Source organism: Pipistrellus hanaki (assembly GCF_964339955.1).
Source record: "Pipistrellus hanaki genome assembly, chromosome: 17".
NCBI lineage: Eukaryota > Metazoa > Chordata > Mammalia > Chiroptera > Vespertilionidae > Pipistrellus > Pipistrellus hanaki.
Window position 1 is genome coordinate 46,066,576 of NC_140519.1, and position 15,694 is coordinate 46,082,269.

A 15,694-nucleotide genomic window follows, 5' to 3' on the forward strand; every position below is an offset into this window, starting at 1 on the left:
GTGTGTGTGTGTGTGTGTGTGTGTGTGTTGGGGGGGGCGACGACACAGGTAACACAAAAGACACAGAATTAGAAGAAATATATGATTAAATGGAAAGGCACTAAAATAAAGAATCATAGGAAGTAAGGTTCTATTTCTCATTTATAAAAATTCACCGATTTTTACACTCCTACTGTGGTCTAACTGAAAACAGGGTAACTTTGTACATACTTCTCCAATGTCCTTCACTAAATTTGCCTGAAACGTTCTACTGCACCTCCACAAACCAATTCAAACGTCACCATCAGAACGTCCACTCCCTGCAAGGTAAAGCCAGTCCCTTCCTGAGCTACACCTGGGATGTAAACTACACAAAGCTTATTATTAATCTGCATTTCTATCTATCCCACTAGACTGAGAACTCTCCAAAGGCAAGAGCTGTATCTTTGCGTCCCTGGCACCTACTTGTGGGCAGGCGGGAGGCTTGGCATAAATGGATGCTGAACTGAAGTGAAAAATAGCACGTTGTGTGCACATGCTAAAGTTAAGACAGAGTCTTTATTTTGTACCCTCAGGACTCCATTAAATCATGTCTAAAATAAACCTAAATTACAATAGTAACCTAAATATTACTGTTCATCTAGAAATAAACAATGTAGAACTTGATATTTTATTCAATAAAAGAATGTTGCTTTATTCTCTGTAATCATAAGGAACTGGCACATTAAATGTTGACCATTTTGACCCATCTCATGGGCTAAGGTCACTCTAGTAGCCAAATCATAAGGTAAGCTTTCACCAGAAAAGTTTTATTTGTTTTCAAAAAAAAAAAAAAAAAAAAAGACGAATAAAAGATAAAACTGATTAAGAATCAAAAGAAAACATACTTTAAAAATCTAAATAAGAAATAACAGGCAAACTCTGGCCTAGGATGCAGAATGTTTTCACTAAATTTCACTTACAGTATACCAGTAAGTGTCAAATCAAGAGTTCTACATTGGCTGATATAGGCAACAATATCATTCTTTAACTTATAGCTGCCCGTAAGAAGTTAATTGTTGTCGTTAGCAATTCCGACCTTTTCCTGGCACTAAATTAACTATTATATTTAAATTTAAGGATAACGATCCAAACCTACTCCAGATTAGGAAACCAAGGCGGCCAAATAATATAATATTTTAAGCACTACAGTAAACTCATGCTTCTCACTGGACCACAACCTAAAGCTCGGTTTATAAAAAGATCAAGTGCCAAGTCTTGAACAAGATCTTGACTGTGTCAGAGCCAAGATTCTGCAAATGTAAGGAATTGGAGACAGAGTAAGAGGGAGACAGAATAGCAGAAAAATATACAAGACCAAGTTTGAAATAGATGCAAATAAACTAAAATACAGCTTTAATGTAAGTTGCCTCATCTGAAAGAATAACCTTTAAGTCAGCAATCTGCTCAACATCCCCAAGCTGATAAAAATTCATGCTAAACATGCAGTTAAAACAGTCTTGTTAAATTGTTGAGAAGGGTCAAGAAAACCAATATTTATTTAACTACATGGTTCCCTAAAAACCCACAATTTTTTATGGTCCTGATATTAGCATTACTACTCTTCGCTAGCCTGCACACACTACCAAACTATTAACAGAACATTGATAGGAATGTAATGAAATTAGAAAAATATCAGAGACCATAAGTTATTCCATAAGATGTAGAACAATAAATTAATGTGTGCATAGACACTGTCCTGGTTTCAAGAAAAATATTTAAATTATTCATAAAGTAGAATGAATTGCATAATATCACATAAACTAAATAGAAGTTGATGATGAAAAATGCAGTGACTCTCTGGGGATTTATTTTCAGGGATTTGTTTGTTTTTAAAGCCAGAAAAGGTCATAAGGTTTAAGTACTTAAATATCTGTTCAAATGTTTTAACCTTAGTGGTAATGCAAGAGATCGCACGATTTACAATCTAAGGCGCTCTCTTCACCCTTTCCTAACAATTTTCTAATGATCAGTTAAAATAGCAACATTCACACTAATACACCAATTAAATATCATTGTTCTTGATTTGACAACCAGACAAGCTTAAGCAATACAGACAGACAGCCAAAAATGCAAAAGCTTTTCAACATGCATGGGGTCAATGACACTTACCTGCCACCCTTAGACCATATTACAATAGGTCATGCAACATAAAACAAACAGAAGGCAAATTACTTAAAGGTCTGTGAACCCATTATTTTCTTTATATTTAGAGTTAGAAAAAAAAAATTAACTCCTGAAATAAGTACATATAATGAGTTTCTTAACTTTTCAAATTAATTATAGACAAAGATTAAATAATTAAGGTTCACACTTACCTTTTAATATTATGCCCAAATAAGCTTTGAATGGCCTTCAAGAACCGATTTGTATTAAAATACTTCAATAGGTATAGAGTTAATATTTAATTTTTCTCAAATGCAATAATTCCCCTCAAAAATTGCTTCTATTAACAAATTTCCGCTGAAATTTTTTCATATAAGAATCTTAAATATTTTCATTTGAGATCTCAAAGTGTAAAAAATGCTCAACTAAAGAGATACCTCTTGTAAAAATTCAAATAAAAGCATTTTACAATTTAGTCTATAAAAAAAAGGATTTGCAGTTCTAGAAGGCACCAGAAATTTGACTCAAACAATTAATTCATAGCTCAGTCATGCAAAGCAGTTAAACAGATGGCAAAGTGGAAACATTCATTTAGTGCAAGACAAACGCAGTCTACTGCAGGCAAAGAGAAAAAGATATAAAATCATCTTCTCACTTTCAAAATCAAGGAAAAAATTTGGCCCCTGCTCAAGGTCTGTGCATGTCAAAACTTTAAGAAGATTCCCCATGTTAAGGTACCTGTCAAGACAAGAATGAGAAAAGAGAAAATATCCCTTTATAAAAAAGAACATTGGAAATGGATTTTTTGTTTCAACAGCAAAAGGGAAAATGTTCATTAGGCCATGAATTCGTCCTTCAGGTTACCGAGCCTGGGCTCGGGCGACAGCACACCGGGCTGGCAACGGCTGATGTGGCGGACCTAGAGGTGAAATGTGGCTTCCTGTACGCAATGGCACAACTGCTGCTCTAATTCTTCGCAAAATTCTCCCAAGACAAGTCTCATCAGTGGCCTTATAATGAAAAATTCTGTAAGTATTCCAATAGTGCCTGTATTCTGGAAAAGAAATTTCTGATCAAGAATTACTCACGTGTAATCTTGTTTAAAATTGCGCCGAAACAACAATTTGTTTCAAAGCCAAATATCAAGAGTTTTGGCCACAGCTCACCTCTGCATTTCATCTTAAGAGATTAGAATGTTAAACTTACTTCCTGTATGCCATGCAATAAAGGGCTATTTCTATCCAAATTTGGGTTTGTAGCGGTGGCAGTTATTTAAGTCCTGATTCTGACGTGCAGCACACTTCGACGGTAGCCGCCGCCGATGGCAGGATCGTGAGCAGGTCACCACATGTCACCACGGCATACTAGCAGAATGTTCATCATAAGGCTCCTTGCTTCATGGACTAATGAAAGGACAGCACTGGCTACAGACCCACCATGATTTTAGCAAATGAAAAACTAAAGAATTATACGTATGATGGTGATGTTTGCCTATGATTAAGGGAAAAAATCATGCAAATTTTGATTCCCCATCCTTTATTAACAAATGTTCTGGCTGGCCTTCACTGTGGTGTGAGGATCATTCACCTTTCACCTTTACCATTATGCACCAGCTGTGAAGGGCTAAAGAGACTTACTTTCAAAGTCCAAGAAAAAATGTGCTGCATTGTGGTCTATGTCCCTGGTTAGCACCTTAATGAGATTACCCATGCCAGCAAACCTAAAAATAAAAATGGCAACATCATTTAGTTCCAGTAAAAAAGTTTAAGCAGAGGCCTGGGATTCGGCAAAGGCTGGCTTGCTCGGAATTACCAATAGGTGCAGGTCTATGTGCTCCTGGCACAGAAAATGTGGCACAACAAAAGCACAGGTGGCTCTGAGTTTATAGCTCTTGTCCTCTTTTCCACAGATCAAAAAAAGTTACATACACCAAGGCTGGAAAAAGATCAGATTTTTACATATAACTTGAAATATTTACATTTGATTAATCCATATTAGGTTACTTCTTTATAATGTTTGAAGCATATATTCTCAGTTTAAATGAACATCAGAATAGATTTGTCAGGTAAGTAAATACTGAAACTATATTTTTAAATAATGGGTAATTTCCTTCTGTAGATCATATCCTTTGGGAATACAAGGAAGACAGTATTCAAACCATACTTAACCATTCAAGACTAAAGACAATTATCAATAACCTACATAAAAATTTTTACCACACATAAAACAACATTTCTTACATTTTCTATACTCCGAAGATTAATCAAACATTTTATTATTTACTCAGACTGGTTATTCAACAATATTAACTAGATACAACCATACAATGTATATAACTCAAAAGTTAACATAGCAAACCAGTACTAAGGATCCAGCAATTACCATAACACAAGTTTGCAGAGGAAAAACAGTAAAAATAAGGTATCGGCGTAAATCCTGCGCAAGAATTTGCCATGACTCAGTGTGGATGGATGTGGAGGGCGATGTCAGGACCATCAGGAAGTCAGATTCAAACCTGGAAGGGGCAGTAACTATTGGGAAGTCAGACTACAGGGCACAGATATTCCCCCACCCCAATCTCAATACTTTTTCTCCAAATATGGAACTGCTGGCAAACATAAATGAAACAAAACATAAAAGCAACAGTATTTTTTAATCAATGAAAGAGTAACTTATTATTATCCCCATACAAGAGTTTGAAAAGAGTCAGTACTTCTGGCCACCTGTGCTGGTACCTCTTCCTCCACCTACTCCCCAGACAATGGCCTAAGTCCCTAACTTTCTCCCCACAAAGAGAAATAACAGTTTATGTATAACAGTTATTTGTTGGACTGACATATACATTTCTTAGAAAATTTTAAGGACAATCTAATTTATTCACAAATACAGTAAATAACGAAGGGTCTCCTTTCTTTCAAAACAATCTTCTCCCAATGGGAGGTAGGGATCAGTCTTATTTTTTATATCAAAATCCCTATGACACAGAAATTACTAAAAAGATTTTGTACAATGTTTTACACAAATGAATTAGCTGAGGTAAACACTAAGAGGAAACTGTTTAATCTTCTCTTATACCTGATAAAAAATTTAATAATGCCAAACTTTTACAGTAAGAAAAATATAAATACTGTTCCAAAATCATCAATCACATCCAAACAATTACTTCAAGTTGGCTACTAAATTTATTCAATAAGTTTTAAGAACCATTTAGAAATGGACTATTTCACAGATTTAATTTTTAAAAGCTTTCAAATATATATGGAATTTCTGTTTCCAAATATACAAACTCTCTCACTAGCAAGAAATGAGACCAAATACACAATTAATGGATTACTCTAGTCCAGTGGTCGGCAAACTGCAGCTCGCGAGCCACATGCAGCTCTTTGGCCCCTTGAGTGTGGCTCTTCCACAAAATACCACGTGCAAGCGCACACGTACAATGCGATTGAAACTTCGTGGCCCATGAGCAGAAGTCGGTTGTTGGCTCTCAAAAGAAATTTCAATCATTGTACTGTCGATATTTGGCTCTGTTGACTAATGAGTTTGCCGACCACCGGCCTACTCCTATGAGACCATCGACAGTTGCTGGAGCGAGGGGGGAGGGAGATGTTAGTTTCCTTACCTTTTTACTTGTATGCCACAGGTGATCCTCAGGAAAACACTGAAACTAGCCAAGTCCGTCTGCTCCACATTCCTACCTCCCCTTCACCATTTAGTCCTTCTTTCGAGGCATCCTAGCCAAATGTGACCCTAACCCCCTCGCCTGCTTCAGACTTGGTCTGATATGTCCACTCTCCACAAGTACTCAAAAATTTAGCATTTCTTACCTCTTCAATCCAAACAGACTGTTAGGTCTGATCAAACAATGGAATGACACCCTCTCCCCTGGGACACTGACCTGTGGCCCACGTCACAATGAACATTCCCCTTCCTTAGACCACATCCCATTCGCCGAGACCATTCTCTTTCCCCTCCGGACTCGCCCAGGACCCAGACTGCCCAGAGAATTCCCCTCCGAAAAAGCCCAACTGGAGTCCTTTAAAATCTCTCACTCCCTGGTACCAAGCTGCTGGTGTTACTTGGAGTTCAGCCCATCTGTTTCCAGATAATCTCGTAAATTCATATTTATTGACCACTTTTGGCCTCATGCATACCTCCTTTGGCGACCCTAACAGACTCTAAGTTTGAACTGGCCCAGTGTACCTAGTACAGTTTTACAATCTCAGCACTATTAAAACTGGGGCCTGTCTGTAGGATCCTTAGCAGCAGCATCCTGGGCCTGTAGACACTAGAGGCCAGTAGTAACTCACCGCACAGGTTGGGACAACAGAGTATAACTCCAGAGATTGCCAAATGCCCCTGGTTGGAACCCCCAACATAGTACAACAGCGGCCCCAAAGATCTGAAAACAGTTCATTATGTTATCAGCGGTCATATCTTTTTTTTATAAGGAAAACAAAACAAAAAAAGTAAAACCACATCCTAATCTTGCATTGTTTTACTCCTCAGCCAAAAACAAAACAAAACCTTCCATCCCCTCGGTGTGGCTGATTGCAATGAATACGATATGGTGGCGATTGTTGGTTCTGGTCCATTGTAAGACTGCCTGGATTCAAACCGTAACTCTGCCACTTCCCAGCTCTGGGACTTGAGTCAGGATTCCTGACTTCTCCACGCTTCAGCCGTACAATGTGCACAATAATAAACATCACCGCAGCGGCTTCAGACACTGACAGGTGGGTACAGGACGCCTGGCATCTCCTTGCTGCTGTGGTATGGCCCAGGCAGAGCCAGAGGATCTGCTGGAACAGCAGAGCCTGCGGAATGCGGCTGCCGAGGGAGTGGCAGCCTGGTTTCCTGCCCACCCCCCACCCCCAGCAGCCGGGCAGTCACACAAGAATGCCGCCAGCGGATGTAGTGCAGCTGAGGCCCCTGCAGAGGCCCCAGAAAGGTGTCCTCAAGTCCCTGGTTTGTGATCCCATTAGTTCCCAGGTTCCAGCTGCCGTTTCCCTGTTTAGCTGCTAGATTTTCCTCAGGTTTTAAGATACCCTCATTTCTTTCAACCAACTTCCCCTTTACCTTTTAGCTGAACTGGGCTTTGGTCATTTGCATCTAAAAAGAGTTCTGACTAATAAGACTTCTATACTTCAGATGAATACATAAATCTGCTACAAAGGATAACAATATATATAAAAGATTATATACAACTTGGTCCCAAATGCTACTGATTTATAGAAGCACTATTTCAAAGTAAGTGATAAATATATTTAGAAGTCTTACAATCAGCATTTAGGAGGAAAAGCTAAAGAATTTTCTTTCAGGTTATTTTTATTGTAATCCTTGAATTCAGACTAAATATTGTAGATATTCAGTGAGTAGGCTAAGGAGAAATGTAATACACAGACACCAAATGTAGTTCACTTCCCGTGTCGGTGCCGTTTCTGGTAGAATTCGCAGCACGCTGGTTTCAGAGCTGGTGATGTAGTATCTGGAAAGGAACTCGCTCTTCCTGGCCGGCGGCCTGTGGCTAGCTGAGCTCACAGAGGCGCTTACTAACTACGGCAGACCATTCCCCACAAAGCACTTGAAGCTTTCGTAATTAAAACAGAAGCCAAAGGAAACACAACTAGTTCCCTCTCTCTCTAGAAAGTTCCCACCAGATGTGGTTGCTTTCTTTCCCCTTTAAACTCCAGGGCTTTCCAATGCTGTCTCCTCTGCCGGGAGGCTAGTCCCACGGCAGGCTGCTCCATCCTTCCTCAGGCCTCCGCTCAGTGCCCTCTTCAGAGAGGCTTCTCTGGCCACCTATCAATGGCAGTGGCGCCCCACCTCCCCCCCCATTACCTCCTGCCACATCCCCCTATTCCTCTCTCAGCACCACGGCACCATCTGAATCACTCCTTCGGCGTCAGTTTTCTACAGTTCAGTTTATAAACTTAATATAAAGTGGGGGATGAGGAGGAAGCAAAACTCAACATTGACTAGCTTCATTCTAAATCAGGATTTCTTAAATTTGGAACTATAAACCTTTGAACCACACAGTTCTTTTCTGTGCGGTCTGTCCAGCGCATTGTAAGCTGTTTAGCAGAACAGGATTCTACCCACCAGATACCTGGTCACCTCCCCAGCACCAGTGTGCCCACTAGTGACATTTCCAATACCAGGTACTGCCAAACATCCCCTGGGGCAAAAGGGCCCTCCCATTAGGAATCTCTACTTTCAGTGAGCGTCCTATTTTGCCCAGCAATCTGCTCCACACTCCCGTCAAGCTCCTCTCCCCTCTTCCAGGTGACCATTCCTCAGGCTTTTTTAAAATCTCCTCAAACCTCCAACAATTCAGCCTCTATCCTCACATTACAGTTTTTACCAATAAAAGAAAAAGAAACAACCACTCCTGGTTTGAAATGCTTTGTCCACAGACATCAATGACAAGCTACTGAGCTCGCCCAGCACACTGCTCCTCCAGGCCACGTGTGGAAGGCTTCCCTGACCAAGCCATCTGTCCCTTCCCCTCTCCCGTCACCGTCACCTTCCCAAATGCACGGGCACCACACACGCTCACACAGTCACTCCTCTGGGCACCTGCCCTCCGCTGCCGGAAGCCCGAAGAAGGCAGGCCTTTGATTTGTCTAGTCCTAGAACGATGCCTGGGATGTTGGAGGTAGCCACAAATGTTTGCTCAGTAACTGCGTAATTAGAAACCCACCAAGAAACAAAACTTGGTAAAGTTATAGGAGTGTTCCGAGGAGGGGAGAGGAAAGATACTGACAACTGAAAACTTACGACTTTTCTTAAAAAGGCCTTAGAATTTAAAAAAGAGCTCACTGCCTTCCCAATCAAAGAGATGAAGACAGCCTCTCTCTGCCTCTCTCTCCCTTTCTGTAAAGGCCATAAGCTCTGTGTACAACTATTAATAATTTTTAAAATGTTGGTTGTTAGGAAAATCTGCCCTTATGTTGTATGTTCAGAAACTATAACACAATGTAATATAATATATTTTGCATAAGCAAAAATATAGTGAATCACTTTCATAATTCTTCTTCCAAACTACCAGATATGTTGGAATTGCTTTGTCATATAAGCAGCTATTACAGGTTAAAACTCTGCTTCAACATTTAAAGAAGTATTAATATTGTACCCCGAAGATAATAACAATGCCAACACAAAAAATAATACTAATAGGCAATGGTTCTTTCAGAGAATGTAATTCATCTGCTGAAACCTGAAGAAATAGCCAAATTGAGCAATTACAGAAATATCACATGGCACATGCTAGAAAGTTCTTTCTGATCAACCCACTACACAGCAAATAATGCAAGGAGGTGAATGCAAAGTTGAAAGGCAGGTGGGAACTCACACAGTTTTGCTGTCCGGAAAGCCACTTACCTAACTCCAATTCCACATTTCTAGATCTCAGGTGATTGCATAGAGCAGCAGGTACAAGCTGAAACAGTAGACACCTCCAAAAAATTCAAATGATTCCAATAATCTCACATCAGCACATCTGCTTCTGAAAATAGTCTCCTTCCCCAAATATGGCACAAAGCCTTACTGTAGAACTACTTCTACGAAACTGCAACATCACCTTCTGAAAGCAAAGATGGATTTAATATTGTATATGAACAGCAGCGTGACTATAAACAGGAGTGTAAAAACAAAAAATGTTTAATATGTCCAACCTTCAAAATCTGACTATTAAAATTAACACTGTAGTCATTAAATTTTGATAAATTCCCATATTTATTAATGTATCTGAAAAGCTTATTCTATGACGACTTTGGCCTTGGTTTTGGCTGAATATTGACTTGACTGGCCCAATGTTTCTTTAGTGCACCTCTGATACAAGCACACAGAGTGAATCTTCCACAGAGTACAGAGTAAATGTTCAATAAAAACCTACTGAATTAACTGTGCATAGTGGGATGCAGTGGCACCACTTTTCTGAAGGATCGGCTGAGTACACAATTACTCAAAGGAGAGGCATAATCACACTTCCTTCTGAGCTTCTGAAAAGGTGCAACTCACATTGGGAACATGGCAGCTGAAGGCACTGAATGGACTAACTTCATGTAAGACGTTTAACGCCACAAAGAGGTGAGAACCAGAACAATGGAGGTAACCACTCAAGCAAGTCTACTAGTAAAGCATCTGCAGTAGCTACCCGACAATATGCTGTTGTCTCTAGTGACTATAGCGCCAATGCACATCACACCTTAGCCTTCTTCCACACCCACTTCACTTCCTTCTTTCCCCTTTCTTTTCCACAAGAGGAGTAGCTAAACAGTACCTTTTGTTCCAACACAGTGACCAGCAGGCAACAAGTATTTGTTCATTAAGTGGCAGAGCCAAGATCTCTTCTTCTCTTGCTCTTGTTTTCTGACTTGTGTGTAAGCGTGCTTGAGTAGAATCTGAGCCCCCAGGACTTCCACTCTCTCCCCACTCATGGTTCCACTGAATGTGATAAGGTAAGCAGGAGTGACATCCCCTTCGGGACTCCATATTCCCTGGGTTTTCCTCCACCTGTACCCCTAGACAATTCGGGCAGGAGCTATGCAGGAACCAGATCTCTGAGAAGCAGCATGAAAATGTCCTTACTGTTGTACATGCATAAGTGAATGCTGAGTAGTCAGAGGTGGACTGTGACACTTACTTTCCTATTACCTCTCACCCCCAAGCCTATCCTAAATCTGCTCTGTGACGTTGGGACTAAGTGCTGTAAAGAGTAGTTCCTAGACTTTGCCACTGACTCCTCATTAAGTTCCATCAATGGGAGGGACTAAAAGCAGAGTGGCAGGTGAGAACAAAGAAGGTCCCTCTCTCTGTTTTTCACATCCCATCAGCATTTCCTGTGTCGCAAAAGACAGGCAGGGCTCCAGGTTCTGGATTCCTGTGAACTGGAGCAGCAGTGCAGGCCTAGCCCCTGCAGAGGTCTGAGCTTCCAGACTTACGGGGTAGTCCTCCTCCTCCTCCCTTTTGTTCCCCTGGCTTTAGAAGTGGTATTTGCTTCCTGTGGTTACCATTAATATCTAAGTTACCTCAAGTGACTAAAAAAGAACTGTGTATTTGGTCTTTAATCCCAGCTCCTAACACAGAGCTCCTAATCCCCTGGAATTTCCTGGGTGATGGAGGTTCTCATTTTAATGAGGTGACTCCTGGCAGGCCCCTAAAGAGCTTCAAGATAGAGGCTCCTTACCAGAAAGGGAAATGCCTGATTAGAGGGAAGCGGCTTTCAGCCCCAGCTCCTGACCTCCGGGAAAGGGAGAGGGACTGAACACAAATGGCCAACGATTTATAATCAGTCCTGCCCACACACTGGAACCTCCATAAAAATATTTTTTAAACCCCTAAGTGACAGGGTTGAAGATGGTCCAGGTTGGTAAACACATCGGCATGCTAGGAGGGTGGCACACCCAACTGCACAGCGCTCCTACGCTCAGGACGCTTCCAGACCTCACCGGATGGACCTCTCCAGCTGGCTGTGCATTTGCATCCTTTGTAAAAATCCCTTAGAGCAAACCGGTACTAGAAAGTGAAGTGAGCTCTGGGAGCCATTATAGCAGATTACTGAACCTAAGAAGGAATCATGGGAACCCCCAAATCACAACTGTCGGGTCAAAGTGCATAGGTGTAGGACTTGTGATTGGCATCTGGGGGGGATGGCAATGTTGTGGGACTGAGCCCTGAACCTGTGAGGTCAGCACTAATGCCACAAAGTCAGTGTCAGAGTGAACTGCTGGACAGTTAGCTAGTGTCCTGAGAGCTGGGGTACTGGCTGAGGGGGAGGGGAGGAGGGGTGTGGGATTATCCCACACATTTGGTGTCAGAGGTGCTGTGAAAACACATGCTCGAACCTCAGATTCCTCTTTTTGCTCAGGCTTCCAACCCTCATATAAACTAATCCATATGTTAAATCCCCAATTGTAAACACCTACCAAGGTATCTGCTTTCCTGGCTGAAATATGACTGACACAGAAAATTCTAGACATCAGCTGAACTTTAATCTTACCAACAGGATCTACTGTCATCGGGTGCTAGTGTGGCTATTAATAAAGTGATCCTTTGGTTCTCCTTCCTTGGCAAAATGGACAAGAAGAGATGCAGGAATTGGGCATTACTGGGTCCTCAGCTGCACAACATCACAGTAGCACTAAAACCTTCCCATGAATCCCTAGCACATGTCAAGATCGACATATTAAATTAGTCTAGTAGCTATATGGAGTTAAGCTACTTGCCTTACAGAAATGTGACCTAAATGGACGGTGCAATGGAAATTGGGAGTCTTGACTTCTAGTCCCGACTGTATCACAAAATACGTGCCTTCACACAGGTCAGTTTACTTGTCAGACTGCACCTCTCCCAGCTGCTGGCTGTGATGCCACATGCTAAGCTGCGTCTTTCCTAATGCTGACATCTAGTGGATACACTTAGATTTAGTATTTTAAAGTGAAAAATCTTACTTAAGCTATTTTAAATAAAGACTCACTAGAATGCCTGGCCATGTGCAATAAATATAGTAAACTAGCCCTTACACAGAAGAGAACCATAATAAAATAGTATTACATCAGACTGTTGCAACATCTTTGACTGATTCAGAGATTACTAGTATTAGTGCTCTTCCATGCCTCTAGCCATTAAAAATTAAACCACCAATGCAAATTACTGCCTCAATTGCAAATTTAGAACAAGAAAGCAAAGAACTGCTTCCTGCTATATCTCCCAGCAGGTAGAGACACAGGGTATGAGAAGGGCTAGTTCAAAGTTCCAAGGTAAGTAATTTAGAAGTGCACAGAACGGTGAGTGTCAGAAAGAGAAAAAACAAGCAAAACTCAACATCACCCACTTCACAAGAATTTATTATGGTTTCCCTTGAAAAAAATATGATTCTATTATAAACAACCACCATTAAGTGCTCTACTTTCAACTGACTTAAATTTTAGACTTCAGCCAATTTTTAGAAGCCAGCCAATAATAAAGTGATGCACAATTAATCAACATACATCTTGCCCTCAAGAACCACACAAAACTTGTATTAAGCTGAAATTCGCCCACTTGTTAATTTCTCCTCTTTGGTACCAGTTCTCCCTGGCCTCCTAGAATCAAACAAAACAGTACCTGTGCCACCTGAGAACCTATCAAATATTTGAAATATCTTACTATATATTAAACTGAGGTCAAAAGAAAGTCATCTATCAGGCTATATACATCCACTCAACATGCAAAAAATTACAAGCAAGCTGTCTCCTGTCTAGTAATTGTGAGGATTAGCTTCTGAAAGAGAATAAAGTTTAGGAGGAGTTACTTAGGAAATACTCGCCATCGGACCTTCTTAAACAGCCTAAAGGAACTAAGGGCACAGAACCAGCTTTCCTGGAGTTGGACTATAATTTCATCTTTGTAACCAAAGCATCTGGCAGAGGGCCTCGGATGCTGTAAGCACTAAACAAAAGTAAAAGTCAATGAGTGAGGTCTTACTGTGCGCCATATACTATACTAAATAGTATACACACAGGATTACCTGGTAAAATCCTCAACCATTTTATGAGGTTGATTAGCATTACAGTCCTCATTTTACATCTGAGCAACCTGAAGGTAAGAAGGATTAAACATCTGGCTTCAAATTCACCCCAGCAAATCTGGGTCCCAACAATTCTCTTAACCATTTTGCCATACTGCTTCCTAGTCATAAATGAAAGTACACATAACTCATCCAAAAAGTTTTGTAATATTTCAATTGTTCCTAAAAGAAATTTCTAAAGTAGAAATAAAATTGAGATTTTAAGAAAGAAAAAAAAAAAAAGATGACTAGAAAAAGATGACAGACAGTACTACGAAATGTCCTTAAAGGTTTCCCTACCAGGTGGTTCTGTTTGAGCCTGGCACACTGATGGAACTGATACAGCAGGGGTCTTCAAACTGCGGCCCGCGGGCCACATGCGGCCCGCAGAGGAGTCTGATCCGGCCCGCCAAGTTTTTTGGGCAGTGAGCGCAGCCGTTACAGTAGGAATTAGTAGTTCATATAGAGCCCTCCAGCTCTCTGAGGGACCGTGATCTGGCCCCCACTTTAAAAAGTTTGAGGACCCCTGTGATACAGTCACTGCCACACGTTTCCCTTGTTCCTGAACTGCAATTAAAATCATTCCCTTAAATATACCTCCTCCAGGTTCATCATAATCAAACAGATCACAAAAGCAAAATAAATTTTCTCTTCTTAGTAATCATATAATTTTTTAGATATGTACTTGAATAACTACATTTATAAATCAGTATCTGGTATTATGTTTAAAAGACTCTAACAGAGGTCATTACATTTTGATATTGCAGAAAAGATAGTAATTATAACTGGATGTTTTCATTGTATCATTTTTAAAAATACTATTTTACTTCAGTTGGACTGTGGAGACAGATTCCCTGTGTAAATTTAAAAAGCATACTCCATGACTATTTTCAAAAGACAGGCGGATACCTTTCACTAAACAGCACTGTCTAAGAGCCAATTTACTACCAATCGCCTCCAACAAAAAAACTAAGATTAACAAAACAAAAAAAAATAGGAGGTATTCCATTTTCCTATAGAGGAGTTTATTAATTTTTAATGGATTTTTCAAGCCATTAAAATAAATACAGAATGCATATATCACAAAGTTTTCTGAACTAAATGTTATCTAATATCTATAGCTTTGAAAGTTCCACACACAGTTTCAACCCAAATATTTAAACCAAAGTTCAATTCACTTTACTGTGAATATTTTCACTACATGTCTGAAGTTATGAGGAAGGAAGTGAAGGGAATGAGAAAGGATACAAAATTCGAGCCCAGAATATAGGGTTCATGAAGTGACTTGAAAACATGTAGCTCAATTCTTTGTAAAAGGAAGAAACTGAAGACTAGAGAAACTTGGCGACTTGGGTGAAAGCAGCAAGTTCGTTTTTTGAAAGTAGGGCTTAATCCACTGACCTTGGCAGTGCAGCTTTTGAGAACAACTTTAAAATATGGCATCAGGGTCGGATCACACTGATAGGACCAAAACACCCAAAAGCCGGATGTCCACAATGTTCCCTTCAAAACAAATATTAGTGCTGTTTTGCCATCAACCAAATTTCAATAGATCTGCCATTCTCTTTATTGGTAGTCAGCTACAAGGTGGTGAACACATTCAGATTTAGTGACACCACTCTGGGCCCTTCCTAACTTAGGCTGGCACATCATCGCTGTAGAGCTCTTACTGCAGAAGTAACTGAAAAACACTGTGCGTGTGTGTTTCTGTGGTAGGCAATTGGACATGGCAGAGCAAGGACTATGGACCAGGTACAGGAGGTCACCAGTGTGGAAAGGTCTCAGTGCCTATCAATAGGCAAAACCGGGCAGAAAAGGACCTTGCCCCCAGGGTAACCTTTCCTCCCCTAGTTTATCGCTGGTCATGCAGTTCAGACCCCTTGACCTTTCATATCATAGCTGGTCATGAGGTTTGTATCCTCCCCTGACCTTTCCTCCCCTGGCAATTTGCTAGTCATGGGGAACCATAAAAGGGGCCACAAAATAGCCCTTCAGCATTAAGCTCCCAGGACATGAGGA

General features: G+C 40.6%; 1 protein-coding gene across 1 annotated transcript in view; it reads right to left on the minus strand.

The window, feature by feature from the left end:
- The window catches only part of CYRIB (CYFIP related Rac1 interactor B), a 103,703-nt gene that overhangs the window by 22,760 nt on the left and 65,249 nt on the right, over positions 1-15,694 (minus strand). The window contains exon 4 of the mRNA XM_084864731.1: positions 3,762-3,844. Within this exon, the coding sequence (XP_084720857.1) occupies positions 3,762-3,834 (73 nt within the window). The 5' untranslated portion in view covers positions 3,835-3,844. The remainder of the gene's footprint in view (positions 1-3,761; positions 3,845-15,694) is intronic.